At 36.3% G+C, this 15,024-nt stretch overlaps 1 protein-coding gene across 6 annotated transcripts in view; it reads left to right on the plus strand.

Moving 5' to 3' along the window:
* PRKACB (protein kinase cAMP-activated catalytic subunit beta) overlaps nucleotides 1-12,327 on the plus strand; it is a 120,631-nt gene extending 108,304 nt beyond the window's left edge. For all 6 annotated transcript variants that reach the window (XM_019807598.2, XM_002926813.4, XM_019807600.2 and 3 more), the window contains 2 exons: nucleotides 3,804-3,968; nucleotides 9,052-12,327. In XM_019807598.2, the coding sequence (XP_019663157.1) occupies nucleotides 3,804-3,968; nucleotides 9,052-9,177 (291 nt within the window). In that variant the 3' untranslated portion in view covers nucleotides 9,178-12,327. The remainder of the gene's footprint in view (nucleotides 1-3,803; nucleotides 3,969-9,051) is intronic.
* The last annotated feature ends 2,697 nt before the right edge of the window (nucleotides 12,328-15,024 follow it).

The raw sequence follows: 15,024 nt of genomic DNA on the forward strand, positions 1-15,024 counted from the left end.
ACTTTTTTGGTCCATACCTGACTCCTGGGTTGTAGACCCCTGTAGCCAACTTCCTACCTGAGATCTCCATTCAGGTATCTAACAAATATCTTAAACTAAATCTTCCCAAAACTAACAGATTCTTGTATTCCCTAGTAAATCTGTTCCTCCCACTGCTCTTTCCATCTCAATTGATGGCAACACCATCCTTTCAGTTACTCAGGCCAAGACACCCTGGAGTCTTCACTCTCTATCTAATGCACAGGAAAACCATTTTGGCTCTATTTTTATCTATCTTTAGAATATAGACAGAATTCAGCCACTTCTTACCACCTCCACTGATATTGCTCTCTTCTGAGTCACTAGACTGGTTCTTTAAAAATGTTAAATTAGACCCCGTTAGTCCTTCCAGAACCTTGCAATGATTCCCCATTTTCTTCAGAGTAAAAAATCAAAGACCTTACAGTGCAAGAGTTTGTAAGGTATGATAGGGTGGGAACATTTTGCTAAATTACTATCTAATTTAGCAGAGAAATGTCTCTTCCTCACTAGAACGTAAACTCTGTGAAGGTGGGACTCTGTCTTATTTTACTACTGTATCCCAAGCACTATGTGCCTAGCACATAGGTGTTCGATCATTATTTGTCAAATTTGAATTCTTGCATTCATTTAATATTCATTGAGTTCATATTAAATGTCAGACCAGTGCTGAATACAGCAATTAGTTATGGTCTCTGCCTTCATGAAGCTTTCATGAAGTGGACACTCATTCTCAGACATACTGACTCAGTTGGTCTTCTGTGTATTCCAAATGTCTGTATTTTTTAAATTATCAGAGACTATTTTGATGTACAGTATATGTCAAAAGGTTGTTCTGTATGTCTATACCTCACTGTAGAAATAAATTTATTCTCAAGAATATGTCATTAGGAAACTCAGAAATGACTTAGTCCCTAAAGGTTGTTAAAGAATCCTAGCCAGGAAATATTAGGAAAAAGACCAAATAAACACCCTAGGAAGTGTATATTGTGCAAACACCTCTTTCATGTTAATGCCAGTTTCCAATAATCTTCTCTCTCAGATCTAATGGTTTAATGGATCTAGACTTTTTCTTTTCCATATCTGGTTCCTTTTCAGCTCCTTTCACATTGTTTGCCCAATAATGGACTGGCAGAAAGATGTAGCAGTCAGGAGGATTAAGTTATTTTCCCAACAATGAAACTGAGTTGGTAGTCTCACTGAAGCTTGGGTTCCTTATCTTAAAATGAAGGTTTGGACTAAATTAAACTAAAACTCCTTTTGCTCCAATATTCTAGGATTCTGCTTTCAATTCCTATATAAGTTATAATTAATAATGGTAATAGAAATAATACTCTCTTTAATATAATTTTGAAGGAAAAATTAGTCATTCTTCCCATTATAGAAATCTTTGGTGTTTCCAAGTTAACATACCATAAATAAGAGTCTTGCATCTAAAACATAATTGTGTTTAAGTCATTTTCTGGTTTTTGCTAATTTCAGTTTGATGAATCAACATGGCTCTTTGGAAAGTCAAATCAACAAAGAAACTACATTTCTGATTACATTTCAGAACAATCATAGAAAAAATACTTTCATAATGATTCCCATTATTTCTCCTTCAGTATACTTAAAGGATCTGACATATTCTCATCATTAACATGCTTACATGTGAGTGTGAGCTACCTAACAGAATCTCTGGGGAAGAAGAGGGTGTGATGTGGAGGTGAAGAGGATATGTCTATCATATAAGGTTTCCAAATGACTCTAATGTCTACCATCACAGCCCCCCAACTACAGCTCTCCATTTGAGAATCACTCTTCTAAAGATTACAAAGATATACACACACATTAACTAATCCAACACCAATACTCTGTCTGCATTCCAAGCTAAAGAACCACTGTTTTTAGGTGTGTATATTCTTTAGGCATTCTATCGCACATTACCTAAATTCAAAAGATAAATTATATGTAGTACATTATTGTCCACTGTTCTGAATATCATGAAAGGGAAAATAACTGGCACATTACGCTGAACAGTTCATGCCAACTCTATTCCAAACAAAGATAGCTCTACTTCAAATAAGTTACTTCTTTGGAATCTAAGCAAAGTTGGAATATAACCACTGTATAAATAAATCACGTTATTTTTAGACAGTATGCCTTTTGAATACCACGTATTCTCTAGTTTCCACTCCAGCTAGGATAAATGAGGAAGTGTGCAGCAAACATTTTTAAGATGAAAATTTCAGTCTTTTGTTAGAAGTGTCCTGACAATAACTATTTTCAGGTTATTGAATTATGAAAACAGTGTAGAATAATTAAGAGTGCATACTGTGAAGTCAGAGTACCTTGTTTGGAATTACAGCTCTACCACTTATTAGCTCTATAATCTTAGGCAAATTACTTAATCTGTGTAAGTTTCAACTGCATCACCTGTAAAATGGAGATCATAATCATGTTTACCTTAATGTTAAATTTTGGCTTTTATGAGCCAGAGCACATAAAAGTTTAGCACAGTGCTGAACTTCTGATAAGCCATTAAATCAGTAAAACTTAACTTTTAGAAGTAAAAACTAAAGATGGTGGCAATTCATGTCTTTTTTTTTTTTGTAGAGCATAAACCCTCTTATATCTGATATATATAGGCTTTGCAAAAATGAGGCTTTTAGTTGTTAATTTATATAAGTTGACCCCAAATCCTGTTCCGTTATTAGCTATTTGACCTTCAATTAGTCTTTGATTGTTGGACACAAATATTAGTCTTCCTCTAGTATGATGATTTTAGTTTATTTACATTAATTTTTTTTCATATGTCACTAGCAGAAAAAACGAAACTTCTGCACAAAGTAGTGAATAGAGTTGCAAATAGTGCTTCTCAAGCTTTCATGCACATATCAACAAATCACTTGGAGATAAAAACCTCAGAATTTCAGACCCAATGCCCCCATCATTTGAAGTAAGCCACAGGAATCAGCATTTTTATACCTCCACTCTCCCAGTTGATTCTGATGAAAGTGGGTCCTAGGAACACACTTTGAGAAGCATTTATATACAAAATAGCATAAGTAGCAGTCAGAAGACTATAGTTAAGAATTTGGCTTTGCCAGAGTCTAGCTTTGTCTGCTAATGATTTAAATTATACTTTGACAATATGCAAATGCACATCATGTCGAGCTTTTTGAAAGTCAGAATATAAATTAAAGAGTTCTATATATTTGAAGACTATGTAATAAAGAACAAAATTCATGAGCCAAGGAATCATGACTAGATGTTTAGTCTCAACTCTGCCACTTTGTGGTCTAATGATTGGGTAAGTTATACAATATCTGCAGATCCTCGTTTCTCCATCTTTAGAATAGAATTAATACCATATTCACCAAGTTTATCATAGCTCACTGCTGTCTATCCAGCACACGAGCCGTGTAGTACATAGGAGGTCTCAATAACTAATTGTTAACTGAATGAACTACATTATTTGAAATGACGTAATAAATTCTGGGAATAACAACACAAAAGTGGCACAGTACCCCCTCCCCAGAAGCTCACGGTCTGGGGGAAGGAGACATACACAGATATTACAGCGTATGTAAATGAAGATCAACTGAGGTAATGTCATGACACACAACAGGAATTAGAAGGTGATGGTGACACTTGCAGAGAGCCACAGGAAGAATGTAAGGAGCTCAGAAGTGGATCTGTTAACCCTTTATAGAGTATTTTCTTCAGAGGTCTCTGGTCTGTTTGAAGTTGAGGCCATGCTAACCATTGGAATGTATGTTTGACTACGTGGTGTGTCGGTACAGGTCCGATTCCCATCGCACTTCAGTTCAGATCTCAAGGACCTTCTAAGGAACCTGCTGCAGGTGGATTTGACGAAGCGGTTTGGAAACCTGAAGAATGGTGTGAGTGATATAAAAACTCACAAGTGGTTTGCCACCACAGATTGGATTGCTATTTACCAGAGGAAGGTGAGCCATTTCTTTAATTTAAAAGCTTTTAAAAGTTGGTATTTAAATTATATGTATTAGAGATATTTTCAACTTAACACATGATTTTATTTTTTTTTTTACCTTTGAATGAATCCTATGCAGGACTTAAGGGACTTTTCCAGCCCACAACTTAAAAATGAGTTTTCTCCTTGATAAAAGAGAAAGCATATTCTATTTTGACCATCAACCTGAAATGTTTTCAGTGTCAAATTTTTCTTACCCATGCCTCTTATTCTTCACAATATCATGGTAATAATACAGTAGACAATGTCCCAAGGGTTGGCATTTCAAAACTAATATGTAGCCACATTAGAAAAACAACATATAAACAAATATAGTCTCCCACCCAAAACTGGCACAAGCTATATTTAACAACATTTAATAGCTGGATTCATCAGATATTTTTCAGTCTTTATCACTTCACCTTTTTAACAAATTGAGACCTTTAAGAAAAGATTTTGCTGTGCTGAATTACCTTTACCTCTCCTTTGCTTCTTAAATGCCCAAAGATAATTTGTATTTATAAAGTGTTTACATTTTGAATTATTTTTTCTTTTTTTTTTCATAAAACCAAAACTTCTAATAATGTCTCAGAGATTTGCCGTATTTAATGATGCTGTGCAGCACAAGTGAGTTTCCTTAGGAAAAAAATGTAAATGCTGTAATCGAATATTAATAGCACATTTTTCCGAATTTATATCTTTTAGAAAAAATTATAAAAACAAAGCATTAGAAGAATTTAATAATGAAGCAAAGTCCAAGACAATGTGAGTGCAGTAGTCTCTGCATCTCATAAGATAGGTTCAGAAATTCCCTAGCCGTTAAATCATGAAACAGCCTTAACAGCATTACCTCAGCTGGATGTGTTGTATAGCTAAGAGCAATTCTATTTGGGTGACTTACTGAATCTGTATTTTCTTTTAGTGCTTTTTGATCTAACTTCTTTTTGTTGATGCTTCATAATTAGCCAGTTATTCTCTCAGCATCTGTTGAATGAATAATCCTTATTTGGCCCCTTATTTGAAATTCCACCTTTACTAATGCTAATTTATCATATACCTCAGTCTGTTTCTGAACTTTATTTTTATGAGTTCCTTTTTTCTATTCTTGTACTGCACACTGTCCCATTTTATATAGCTTTATGGTGTTTTTTTTAATTTTCAAAATATATATTTAATATGTGGAAACCTTATAAATATTCATGGAAAAGAATACATAATTCAGATTTTTTACAGTTTTATTGTTTAAAAATACACAAAACAAAACTTGCTGTCTTGGCCATTTGTAGGGGTATAGTTCAGTGGTATTAAGTACAGCCACACTGTTGTGTTGCCGTCATTACCATCCCTCTCCAGAATTCTTTCATCCTGCAAAACTAGAACTCTGTACCCATTAAACAATAACTCCCTGTCTTATTGGTCTTTCTAAATATTTATATTGTATTTGGGGCTCTTAATTGGGATAACAGTGTATTAATTAGAAGAGAATCAAAATCTTGAAAATTCCTCATAATGAGCATGTTATATCTACATTTATTCAAATATTTTCTGTCATTCAGTATTAGAGAGCCCTGCCCCATGTAGGTCCAACTTCTTTCTTAAAGATCCAAAATCTCTACTTCACTATGAATGGGCCTTTATGGAACCTAATTTAAAATAATAATAAAAAATTCCTCAAAAAATAAAGTTATTCCTTAAATTTATACTTTGCTATTGCAAATGTGTTTGCTTTCCCATTATAGTAGAATATAGAGGGAAACATAATTTCTATGTTTGTGTTGTAACTGGCCACCTCACTAAATTCTGTTGTTGATTTCCACAGGTTTTTCAGTGATTCCCTTGCATTTTACTGATAAATAATTACGGTGGGCAGAGGTATCATTTGCCTCTTCTTTTTCACTATTTATATCTTTTATTTCCATTTTGCTCTATTATACATGCTAGAATGTCTAAAATAATATTTTTAAAGAGGACTGTTGAGATATATTGTCTTACTCCTGTTTTGAATGGGAATGCCTTTCATGTTTTAGCTTTAAATATGAAGTCAGCTATTTGTCTTGGATAAATATTCTTGATCAGGTTAAGAAAATATCAAAAAAAGAAAACAAAAAACATACAAAAAAATTTTTCCTTGATTCCTAGTTTATTGTGCTTTATCTTCTTTGACATATTAGCATGATGAATTACATCAATGAGATATCCTCACATTCTTGAACACCATTTAATCATGAGGTATTATTATTATAATACCTCCAAAGTATTATTTAAAATATGCAAAATCAATTTGCTAAAATTTTATCTAGGATTTTTGCTTCTATAATCATATGTTTTATTTACCTGTGGTTTTTGTTTTTCTGGAGTTGAGATTATGTGGATTCGTTAAATGAATGAATGAATTCGTTAAATGAATAAATGAATTCCTTAAATGAGTTTGGAAATTTTCCATGTCTTTTTATGTTTTGGGAAACTTAAGGAAATAAGAATTAACTTGTACTTATTACTTGGAAGTTTTAACAAACTAATTTTTCTTTGGATATTGGTCTCTACGGTTTTGCCTCTTCTTTAGTCAATTTCAGAAATTTATATTTTCTTATACAGTCATCCATATCCCCCTGTAATTATCACTGTTTACATTATCTTTATTGTTATATTTGTGTTAATTAATGCTATATTTAGATATATTTATTAGATTTGCTTAAGGTTTGCCCATTTTATTAGTATTTTAAAGATGATATATTTTTAACCTTTTCATATTTATATTTAAAAAGAAAAATTTCTGTTGTTAGCATTTACTAATCTACCCATATTATGTATTGTATTTTTATAATTATTCTTTTTTTAAAAAAAAAAAGCTTTTATTTATTTATTTGAAAGAGAGTGAGCAAGAAAGAGAGAGAGCACAAGCAGGGAGAGTAGGGGAGGGAGAAGAAGGCTCCACCAAGCACGGAGCCGACATGGGGCTGGAACCCAGGACCCCAGGATCATGACCTGAGCCAAAGGCAGACGCTTAACCAACTGAGCCACCCACGCGCCCCTACAATTATTCTTAAAGTGGGGTAAAACTGAACTGCTCCTGCTCGTTTAGAGTTCGTATGCTTTTCAGAGGGCTTGATTTACCTTAGGTAGTGAACAGTTTATCTGCCAAGAAGTAGCACCCTATAGCAAACAGGTTGTAGTACTGGACAGATTGATCAACAGCAAATCTTGACTATCAAATGGGCTTGGAGATCCCTGGATAATTTACAAATAGAAATAATACAGTACTTCTATGTAGCCATTTGTTTTAACGTCCTCTCAATTATAACTATGCACAGCAATACAAAAATGATAATTTGAATAGTTTTCATAGTCTTTGTTATTCTCTGACCAAGTGCTCACGAGCAATGAAATAGTCCAAGGCATCTAGCAGAGACACGAAACGGAAGAAAGAGGCCTGAACAACTCAAACTGCAATCACTGTACACGTAGAGATGATCCCAACAGGTGTGATCCTAAATTGCGGCCTGGCTAGTTGTGAGGCAGCCGTCTGCAGAGCTGATTCCTCTGCATGTGCACGACAGCAGTGCCCAGAGCATGCACGCAGGGCAGCTCGCTGGCCAGCCAGAAGATGACATGAGACTTCCCAGGCCTACATACTTTTTACCTTGTTCTTTTTAAATGTCTTGTTTGTGTATGTATCTTATACTAACATAGTTGTGTGAGTAAATAATTTATAATTACACATATATTGGTGATATATACTAAAAAATGTTTTAGAAAAGGCATATAAATCAAAAAACTTTGGAGACCACGGTTTAGATATTAGAAAGAGCTCTGCGTCAGAAGTTGGGAATCATGATCCACCTGGGTAGCTCAGTCAGTTGAGCATCAAACTCTTGGTTTCGGCTCAGGTAGTGATCTTAGGGTCATGAGATTAAGCCCCACATCGGGCTCTGCACTCAGCGTGGAATCTGCTTGAGATTATCTCCCTCTGCCCCTCCCCCCACTTGTACACACGCTCTCTCAAATAAATAAATAAAATAAAATAAAATAAAGGAAGGAACTGATAAAGGAAAATCTAGAATTCTGTAACCTGAAGTGCCAGTACTTCGATGCCAATAGTTAATTATCCTAGAAATCTTTTAAGTATTGTACCATTCCTTGAATGAAAATGTTCAGATTAATAGCAAACCTACTGTTTGCTGCTTTTTCTAGTGCTGTTATCATTTAGGGACTTAAAGGCATTTAAAGATGCTACCATATAGTAATAGTGGGAATTTATTTTCCTTAGTGTTTAGAAACTCCCAGGCATTTGTTTTTCCTCTTTATTATTCTAATACGTGTCCTCCCTCCCCGCCGCGCGCGCACGCACACACACACACACACACACACACACACACACACACACCACCATGCAATTGACTCAAGACTTAACACTGTCTACCTGGAGATAGCATCAGACCCCATAGGTTGAGGGCTCAGTCCTGTAAGACTGCCCCCCACCCACCACCACTTCAGATATGCATCGCAAGTCTAGTCACTTGTGCTTCTAAGAGGCTGTAGATCAGAGGTTTCCACAAATCCCTCGTGGGTTTCAATTACTTTGCTAGAGTGGCTCACAGAACTCAGAAACTTTACTTACTATTACCAGTTTATTATAAAAGAATGTAACTCAGGAACAGCTGGATGGAAGAGATGCATAGGACATGTATGTGGAAGGGCCTCGGAGCTTCCCACTATCTCTAAGCACACCACTCTTCCCAAATCCCCATTTGTTCATCAACCTGGAAGCTCTCCAGTTCAGACCCCATCTTTTTGAAGTTTTGTGGCTTCATTACACAGGCATGATTGTTTAAATCATTGGCTGTCGCCTCCTGGAGGTCAGGGGGTAAGACTGAAAATTCCAGGTGTCTAACCAGCACCCATCCTTAAGTTAGCGCCCATTCCAAAAGTCACCTCATTAACATAACATTTATGAAATCCAGGAGCTTAAAGAGCTCTGTGCTGGGGACTAGGACGAAGACCAAATACATTTTTCCTATTATAAATCATATATCACCCTTATGTTTCCTTCTCAATTACAGGTTGAAGCACCATTCATACCAAAGTTCAGAGGCTCTGGAGATACCAGCAACTTCGATGACTATGAAGAAGAAGATATCCGCGTCTCTATAACAGAAAAATGTGCAAAAGAGTTTTGTGAATTTTAAAGCTGAGCAACAGGATGACATCAGAGCTCACACTCAGTCTTCGCACTCTGTTGAGAGATACGGTGGAGCTGAGACCGTCCTTGTTGAAGCAGTTACCTAGTTCCGTCATTCCAGCGACTGAGTGAGGTCTTTATTGCCATCGTGTGTGCGCTCTGCATCCACCTATGTACCAAGGCACCGCTAAGCAAAGCATTGTCTGTGCCATAACACACAACTAGACACTTCCCTGCCTCCCTTTGGTTTGTCTCCCTCCTCCCCTGCATCCATTTCTTCCTTTTGCATTTTCATCCGTTTTTCTCCAAACAGTGCTCCATTTTATTTTGTTGGTGTTTCAGATGGGCAGTGTTATGGCTCTGTGATATTTGAAAGGAAGGATAAGTGTCACCTTTGGTAGTTCTTGCCATTATTTTTGTTGGTCAGTGACTTGAGGATATACTTCAGTAACTATTTTTACTTTGAGTAGCTCAGACTCAGTTTTGCCAAAACTTTTGACAATTTTTGAAGATAGAATAGAATGTCTTATCAACAAGGCAATTTATACAAAACAAAACTGTAACTTCCGTAGAATTCACTGTTCTGGCAAGACACTTGGATAGACTAACAGAATAGCTAGACCCAGCAGTTTGGATTCTTAGAGATCAGAGGCTCTATTTCCCCTTACTACCTTTTCTATCATCTTCCCCTTGAGTAATTAAGTGGCCAGCTGTGCAGTGTGACAAGTGTGTCTCATTCACAGGAAAAACTAATGCTGTGGGTCATCACTTGGCACAAGCATTTCTGTAGGTATTAGAGCTAGCTCTGAGATTTCTAAACCTTCACTCCTCTGTAAGGGTTTTAGCCAGTATTTTAACAGAACATAACTGATGAAGAAAGTGACATTTTTTTTTAAGTTTCTCAAGGGTCCTCACTGTAAACTTTTTAAAGGAAAAGAAATGAATTCAAAAGAACATTAATGCAGACAAATACTTTGCTGAGTCAAATGGCGCAATACCTGTAAACGGTATAGAGATGCTTTTATTTATACGAGGTTTTTGTTTGTTGTGCTTTGCTTTGCTTTGTTTTGTCACAGTTAAGAACAAAAAGGAATTGTTGCAGGTTAGTCCAGTGTGCTCTATTTGTCAGCCTGAGGTGGAGGCGCTCTTGAAGCTTCGGCTTTCATCCTAAGCCGCATCAGTGAGGAAAACGGACAGAGTTTTTAAAACTGCCACAATTGTGTTTTAATTTTGAGGTGTGGTATTTTTAGACATGTCAGAATTTCAAGCCTCTTTTCTTTCAGTAAACAGAACGTATGACCATGCAGATACAATTTCAGTATTTGAGTTTAATTTTTTTTATACTTCTTTGCCAACAACATTGCTGTCACGTGGAAATTTTAAGCACTTTTGCACATTTAGTTCAATGTTTGTTGAGAATCCATGGCTTAACTCTGTTTTTTAAATATTTTTTTCTTTGCTTTTAAATTTTGCCATCCTGTTTTATCTCCATATGTCAGTGACCTATCTTAAAACAACACACCAAAAGAGTTGAAAATAAACTGTGTTCATTTTTTATGATCAATTTACATGCATATAAGTTGTTTTTAATCAAATCGATCTTAGTGTATATAAGCATCCTATTTGCTTCATTATTGGTGCAGGTCACTGACTCTCCTTCTTTTCCTCTGTACCACACCCTTATAAAACCTTTGAAGACGTTGATAAAAGCCTGTCTGAGATATTCTTTGCATCAATCTGTACATCTTTTGGTTGTCAGGTGTTTTTGCATGGTTATGTCATTTAAAAGCTGATACTGTTTTCAGTTGGTCCACCTATATTTAAAATGTGCAAGAAAAATATGAAATACTTTGCTGTATCAAGTTTTATGTGACAAAAATATATCATCATGTTAATAAATTTAAAACATCATTTGTATAAAATATTTTAATTAGTTTTTGGCCCAAGAACATGCTGGTCATTGTATTCTATGTGTATGCTACAAATTCTACAGTAGCTTTAGTGTATATTATTGTAAAATTATTTTAATAAATCATGGGGATGACAATTTGATTATTACATTTTAGTTTTCAGCAATTAAAAAGATTTCTGTAAGTTCTTAAAAAATATTTTAAATAAAATTACTATTGCCCTGCACAACTTGCTGTAGTCTCTGCCTGGGTGGATGACCCCTAGGCATACATTGGTTTCGGGGGCTGTCTCACCATTCCCACTTCACCCTCCATTTAAAGGACATGAGCAAGCCTTCAGATATGTCAAGGGAGTCTATTTCCAACCAATCAAGTACACTGAATTAGAATATCTTAAAGTTTATATAAAACTCACAGTTTTAGCCACAATTTAGCCAAGAAAAAGATGAATAAGAAATAAGTGGAATGAACCAGTATTTAACTTCAGATTACATTATTTGAAACAGAAGAAATTACATTTTTCCTCAGTAAATAATAAGGAGATGGCATTGCAGAGGAAGGACCCCCAAGTCAAAGTCAAGACATCTGGGTCTCAGGCTGGTCTGTCACAGTCAGCATGACCTTGGCCTCAGCTCTGAGGCCATTAGGCAGTTTCTAAGGTCTTTTCTAATTGTCACATGTCAGGAAAGATTCTTTTTATTTGACAGTTTGAAGGGATAATGTGCTTTGAAGTAAGTCTTGGTAAGGCGATATTTTAGGGCCTTTCTTCTTATCTCTTACAGTGTTCTTAAAATTTTTTGAATATCATGAGGACCTTGCGTCTGTTTTGATTCCTTCCTCTTTCACTGATGCTAAATATCCAATTGATATCAAACTGTCAACCTACCAAAAAAGATATTGTGGCTTGTGGGTATTGCTGTCTTGTTTTTGATATGTTCTTGTATTGACTGCCCATTGGCCTGAAAATACTCATTGTAAGCCTAAAAAAAAGAAGAAAAAAATCATTTTTCTTTCCCACTGACTGTTTTATCTGCTTGTTGTAAGAATCAAATGAAATAATGTATGTGAAAGCACCTTGTAAACTGTAACCTATCAATGTAAAATGTTAAGGTGTATTGTTATTTAATTAATTAATTCTTTGTTTAGAATGGAATTTCCTATGCACTACTGTAGCTAGGAAATGCTGAAAACAACTGTTTTTTAATTAATCATAACAGCAAAATTAAAGTATCTTCAAAGGATAAAACAGTGTATTGAGTCTTGTGTTCTGTTTGGTGCCCTTATCTCCTGATTTCTTTTCTGCAGATACTACAGATGCTTATAGTCTGCAGTTTTATGTATTTGGGTTGGTCTGTGCCAGCGGGAACAGAGTAATAGGGGAGACGTCCACCAATCAGGTCCAACTGAGTGTATATCAAGAAACTACTAGATTCATTACAGATAAAGGGCTGATATCCAAGACCTATGAAGAACTTCTCAAATTCAACACTCAAAAAACTAATAACCCAGTCAAAAAATGGGCAGAAGACATGAACAGACACTTCTCCAAAAGTGGCTAACAGACACTTGAAAAAATGCTCAACATCACTAGCCATCAGGGAAATACAAATCAAAACCACGAGATACTACCTTATACCAGTTCAAATGGCAAAAATTAATAAGACAGGAAAGAGCAAATGTTGGCAAGGATGTGGAGAAAGGGGAACACTCTTACACTGTTGGTGGGAATGCAAGCTGGTACAGCCACTCTGGAAAACAGTATGGTGGTTCCTCAAGATGTTTAGAATAGAGCTACCCTATGACCCAGCAATTGCACTACTAGGTATTTACCCCTAAGATACAGATGAAGTGAAAAGAAGGGGCATGTGCACCCCAATGTTCATAGAAGCAATGTCCACAATTTCCAAACTGTGGAAGAAGCTGAGATGGCCTTCAAACAGACGAATGTATAAAGAAGATCTGGCTCTTGTATACAATGGAATGTTACTCAGCCATCAGAAAGGATGAATACCCACCATTTGCATTGACATGAATGGAACTGGAGGGGATTATGTTAAGTGAAATAAGCAGAGAAAGACAATTATCATATGGTTTTACTCATATGTGGAACATAAAGAATAGCATGGAGGACCTTAGGAGAAGGAAGGGAAAAATGAAGGGGAGGAATCAGAGGGGGAGACGAACCATGAGAGACTATGGACTCCAGGAATAAACTGGGGGTTTCAGAGGGAGGAGGGTGGGGGGATGGGCTAGCCCAGTGATGGGTATTAAGGGGGGCATGTATTGCATGGATCACTGCGTGTTATATACAAACAATGAATCATGGAACACTACATCAAAAATTAATGATGTAGGGGCGCCTGGGTGGCATAGCGGTTAAGCGTCTGCCTTCGGCTCAGGGCGTGATCCCGGCATTATGGGATCGAGCCCCACATCAGGCTCTTCTGCTATGAGCCTGCTTCTTCCTCTCCCACTCCCCCTGCTTGTGTTCCCCCTCTCGCTGCCTGTCTCTCTCTCTGTCAAATAAATTAATTAAAAATGTTAAAAAAAAATTAATGATGTACCATATGGTGACTAACATAATAATTTTTTTAATGGGAAAAAAAGAATTTAAAAAACAGAAGAAAGTAGCAGATTCATTCCATAGATTCTAAAAAGTGTTTCTGCTTCTTCCTCATGCAATTAGTCCAAATTACTCTTAACAAAATGTTGAAAATATTCATATTTAAATGATTGACACTGCAAGAGACTTCATCCTTATATTGGAACAATGAACTATGAATTTTTACTTTGTTTTTTTCAGAAGTGTTGAGTTCACATTACCTCTTCCAATTTCAGCCAGGTTGATTAGTGTGTGTTTCTATAGTTGTCCTTGACCTCAAGAAATAATGTTTTAGATAATTATTTTAACAGCTTACCATATTTTTTTATTTTTTTATTTTATTTATTTGACAGAGAGAGAGATAGCCAGCAAGAGAGGGAACACAAGCAGGGGGAGTGGGAGAGGGAGAAGCAGGCTCCCAGCGGAGAAGCCTGATGTGGGGCTCGATCCCATAACGCCGGGATCACGCCCTGAGCCGAAGGCAGACGCTTAACGACTGCGCCACCCAGGTGCCCCAGCTTACCATTTTTTATTGTTAGGATTGTTACTGCAAATATAAATATCGATGTACTTTATAACACCGTGTTTACTATTTTTATACCAGTGCTTGCTTTATTTTATCACTGTCAGGGCTTAACAGTAAATGCCAGTTTTCTCATTTCCTTTTACAAATAATTACAAAAATCTAGACATAATTTCACTCCAAATCATCATTTGAAATCCATTTAAATTTTCTCTTATGCACAAATATTGGATGTGAAGTTAAATACTTTCATTTTAGTTTTCTTGAACATTTTCTATATGCCTTATTTAATAGCCTTTGATAAGGGCTCTCTGATAAGGGCTGAATTGTGTTTCTTCAGAATTCATATGTTGAAATCCTAACCCTCCCCACCGTAGCTCAGAATGTGACTATATTTGAAGGTAGGACCTTTATTTTTTTATTTTTTTTAAAGTTTTTTTATATTTGAGAGACAGAGCACGAGCAGTGGGGAGGAACAGAGGGAGAAGAAGCCAACTCCCCGCTGATCAGGGAGCACGATGTGGAGCTCCTTCCTAGGGCCCTGGAATCATGACCTGAGCCGAAGGCAGATGCTTAACCGACTGAGCCACCCAGGTGCACCTGAAGGTAGGACCTTTAATTAGGGTAAAATGAGGTCCTATAGATGGGCCCTCATCTGATAACTGGTGAATTTATAAGAAGAGATTAGGACCTGGAGAATGCAGGCCCAGAAAAGACCATGTGGAAACGTAAGAGGAAGATGGCCACCTACAAGCCAAGGAGAGAAGATTCAAAAGAAGTCAACCCTGCTAATCCCTTGATCTTGGACTTCTAGCCCCT

This window comes from Ailuropoda melanoleuca, chromosome 2 (genome assembly GCF_002007445.2).
Source record: "Ailuropoda melanoleuca isolate Jingjing chromosome 2, ASM200744v2, whole genome shotgun sequence".
Lineage (NCBI taxonomy): Eukaryota > Metazoa > Chordata > Mammalia > Carnivora > Ursidae > Ailuropoda > Ailuropoda melanoleuca.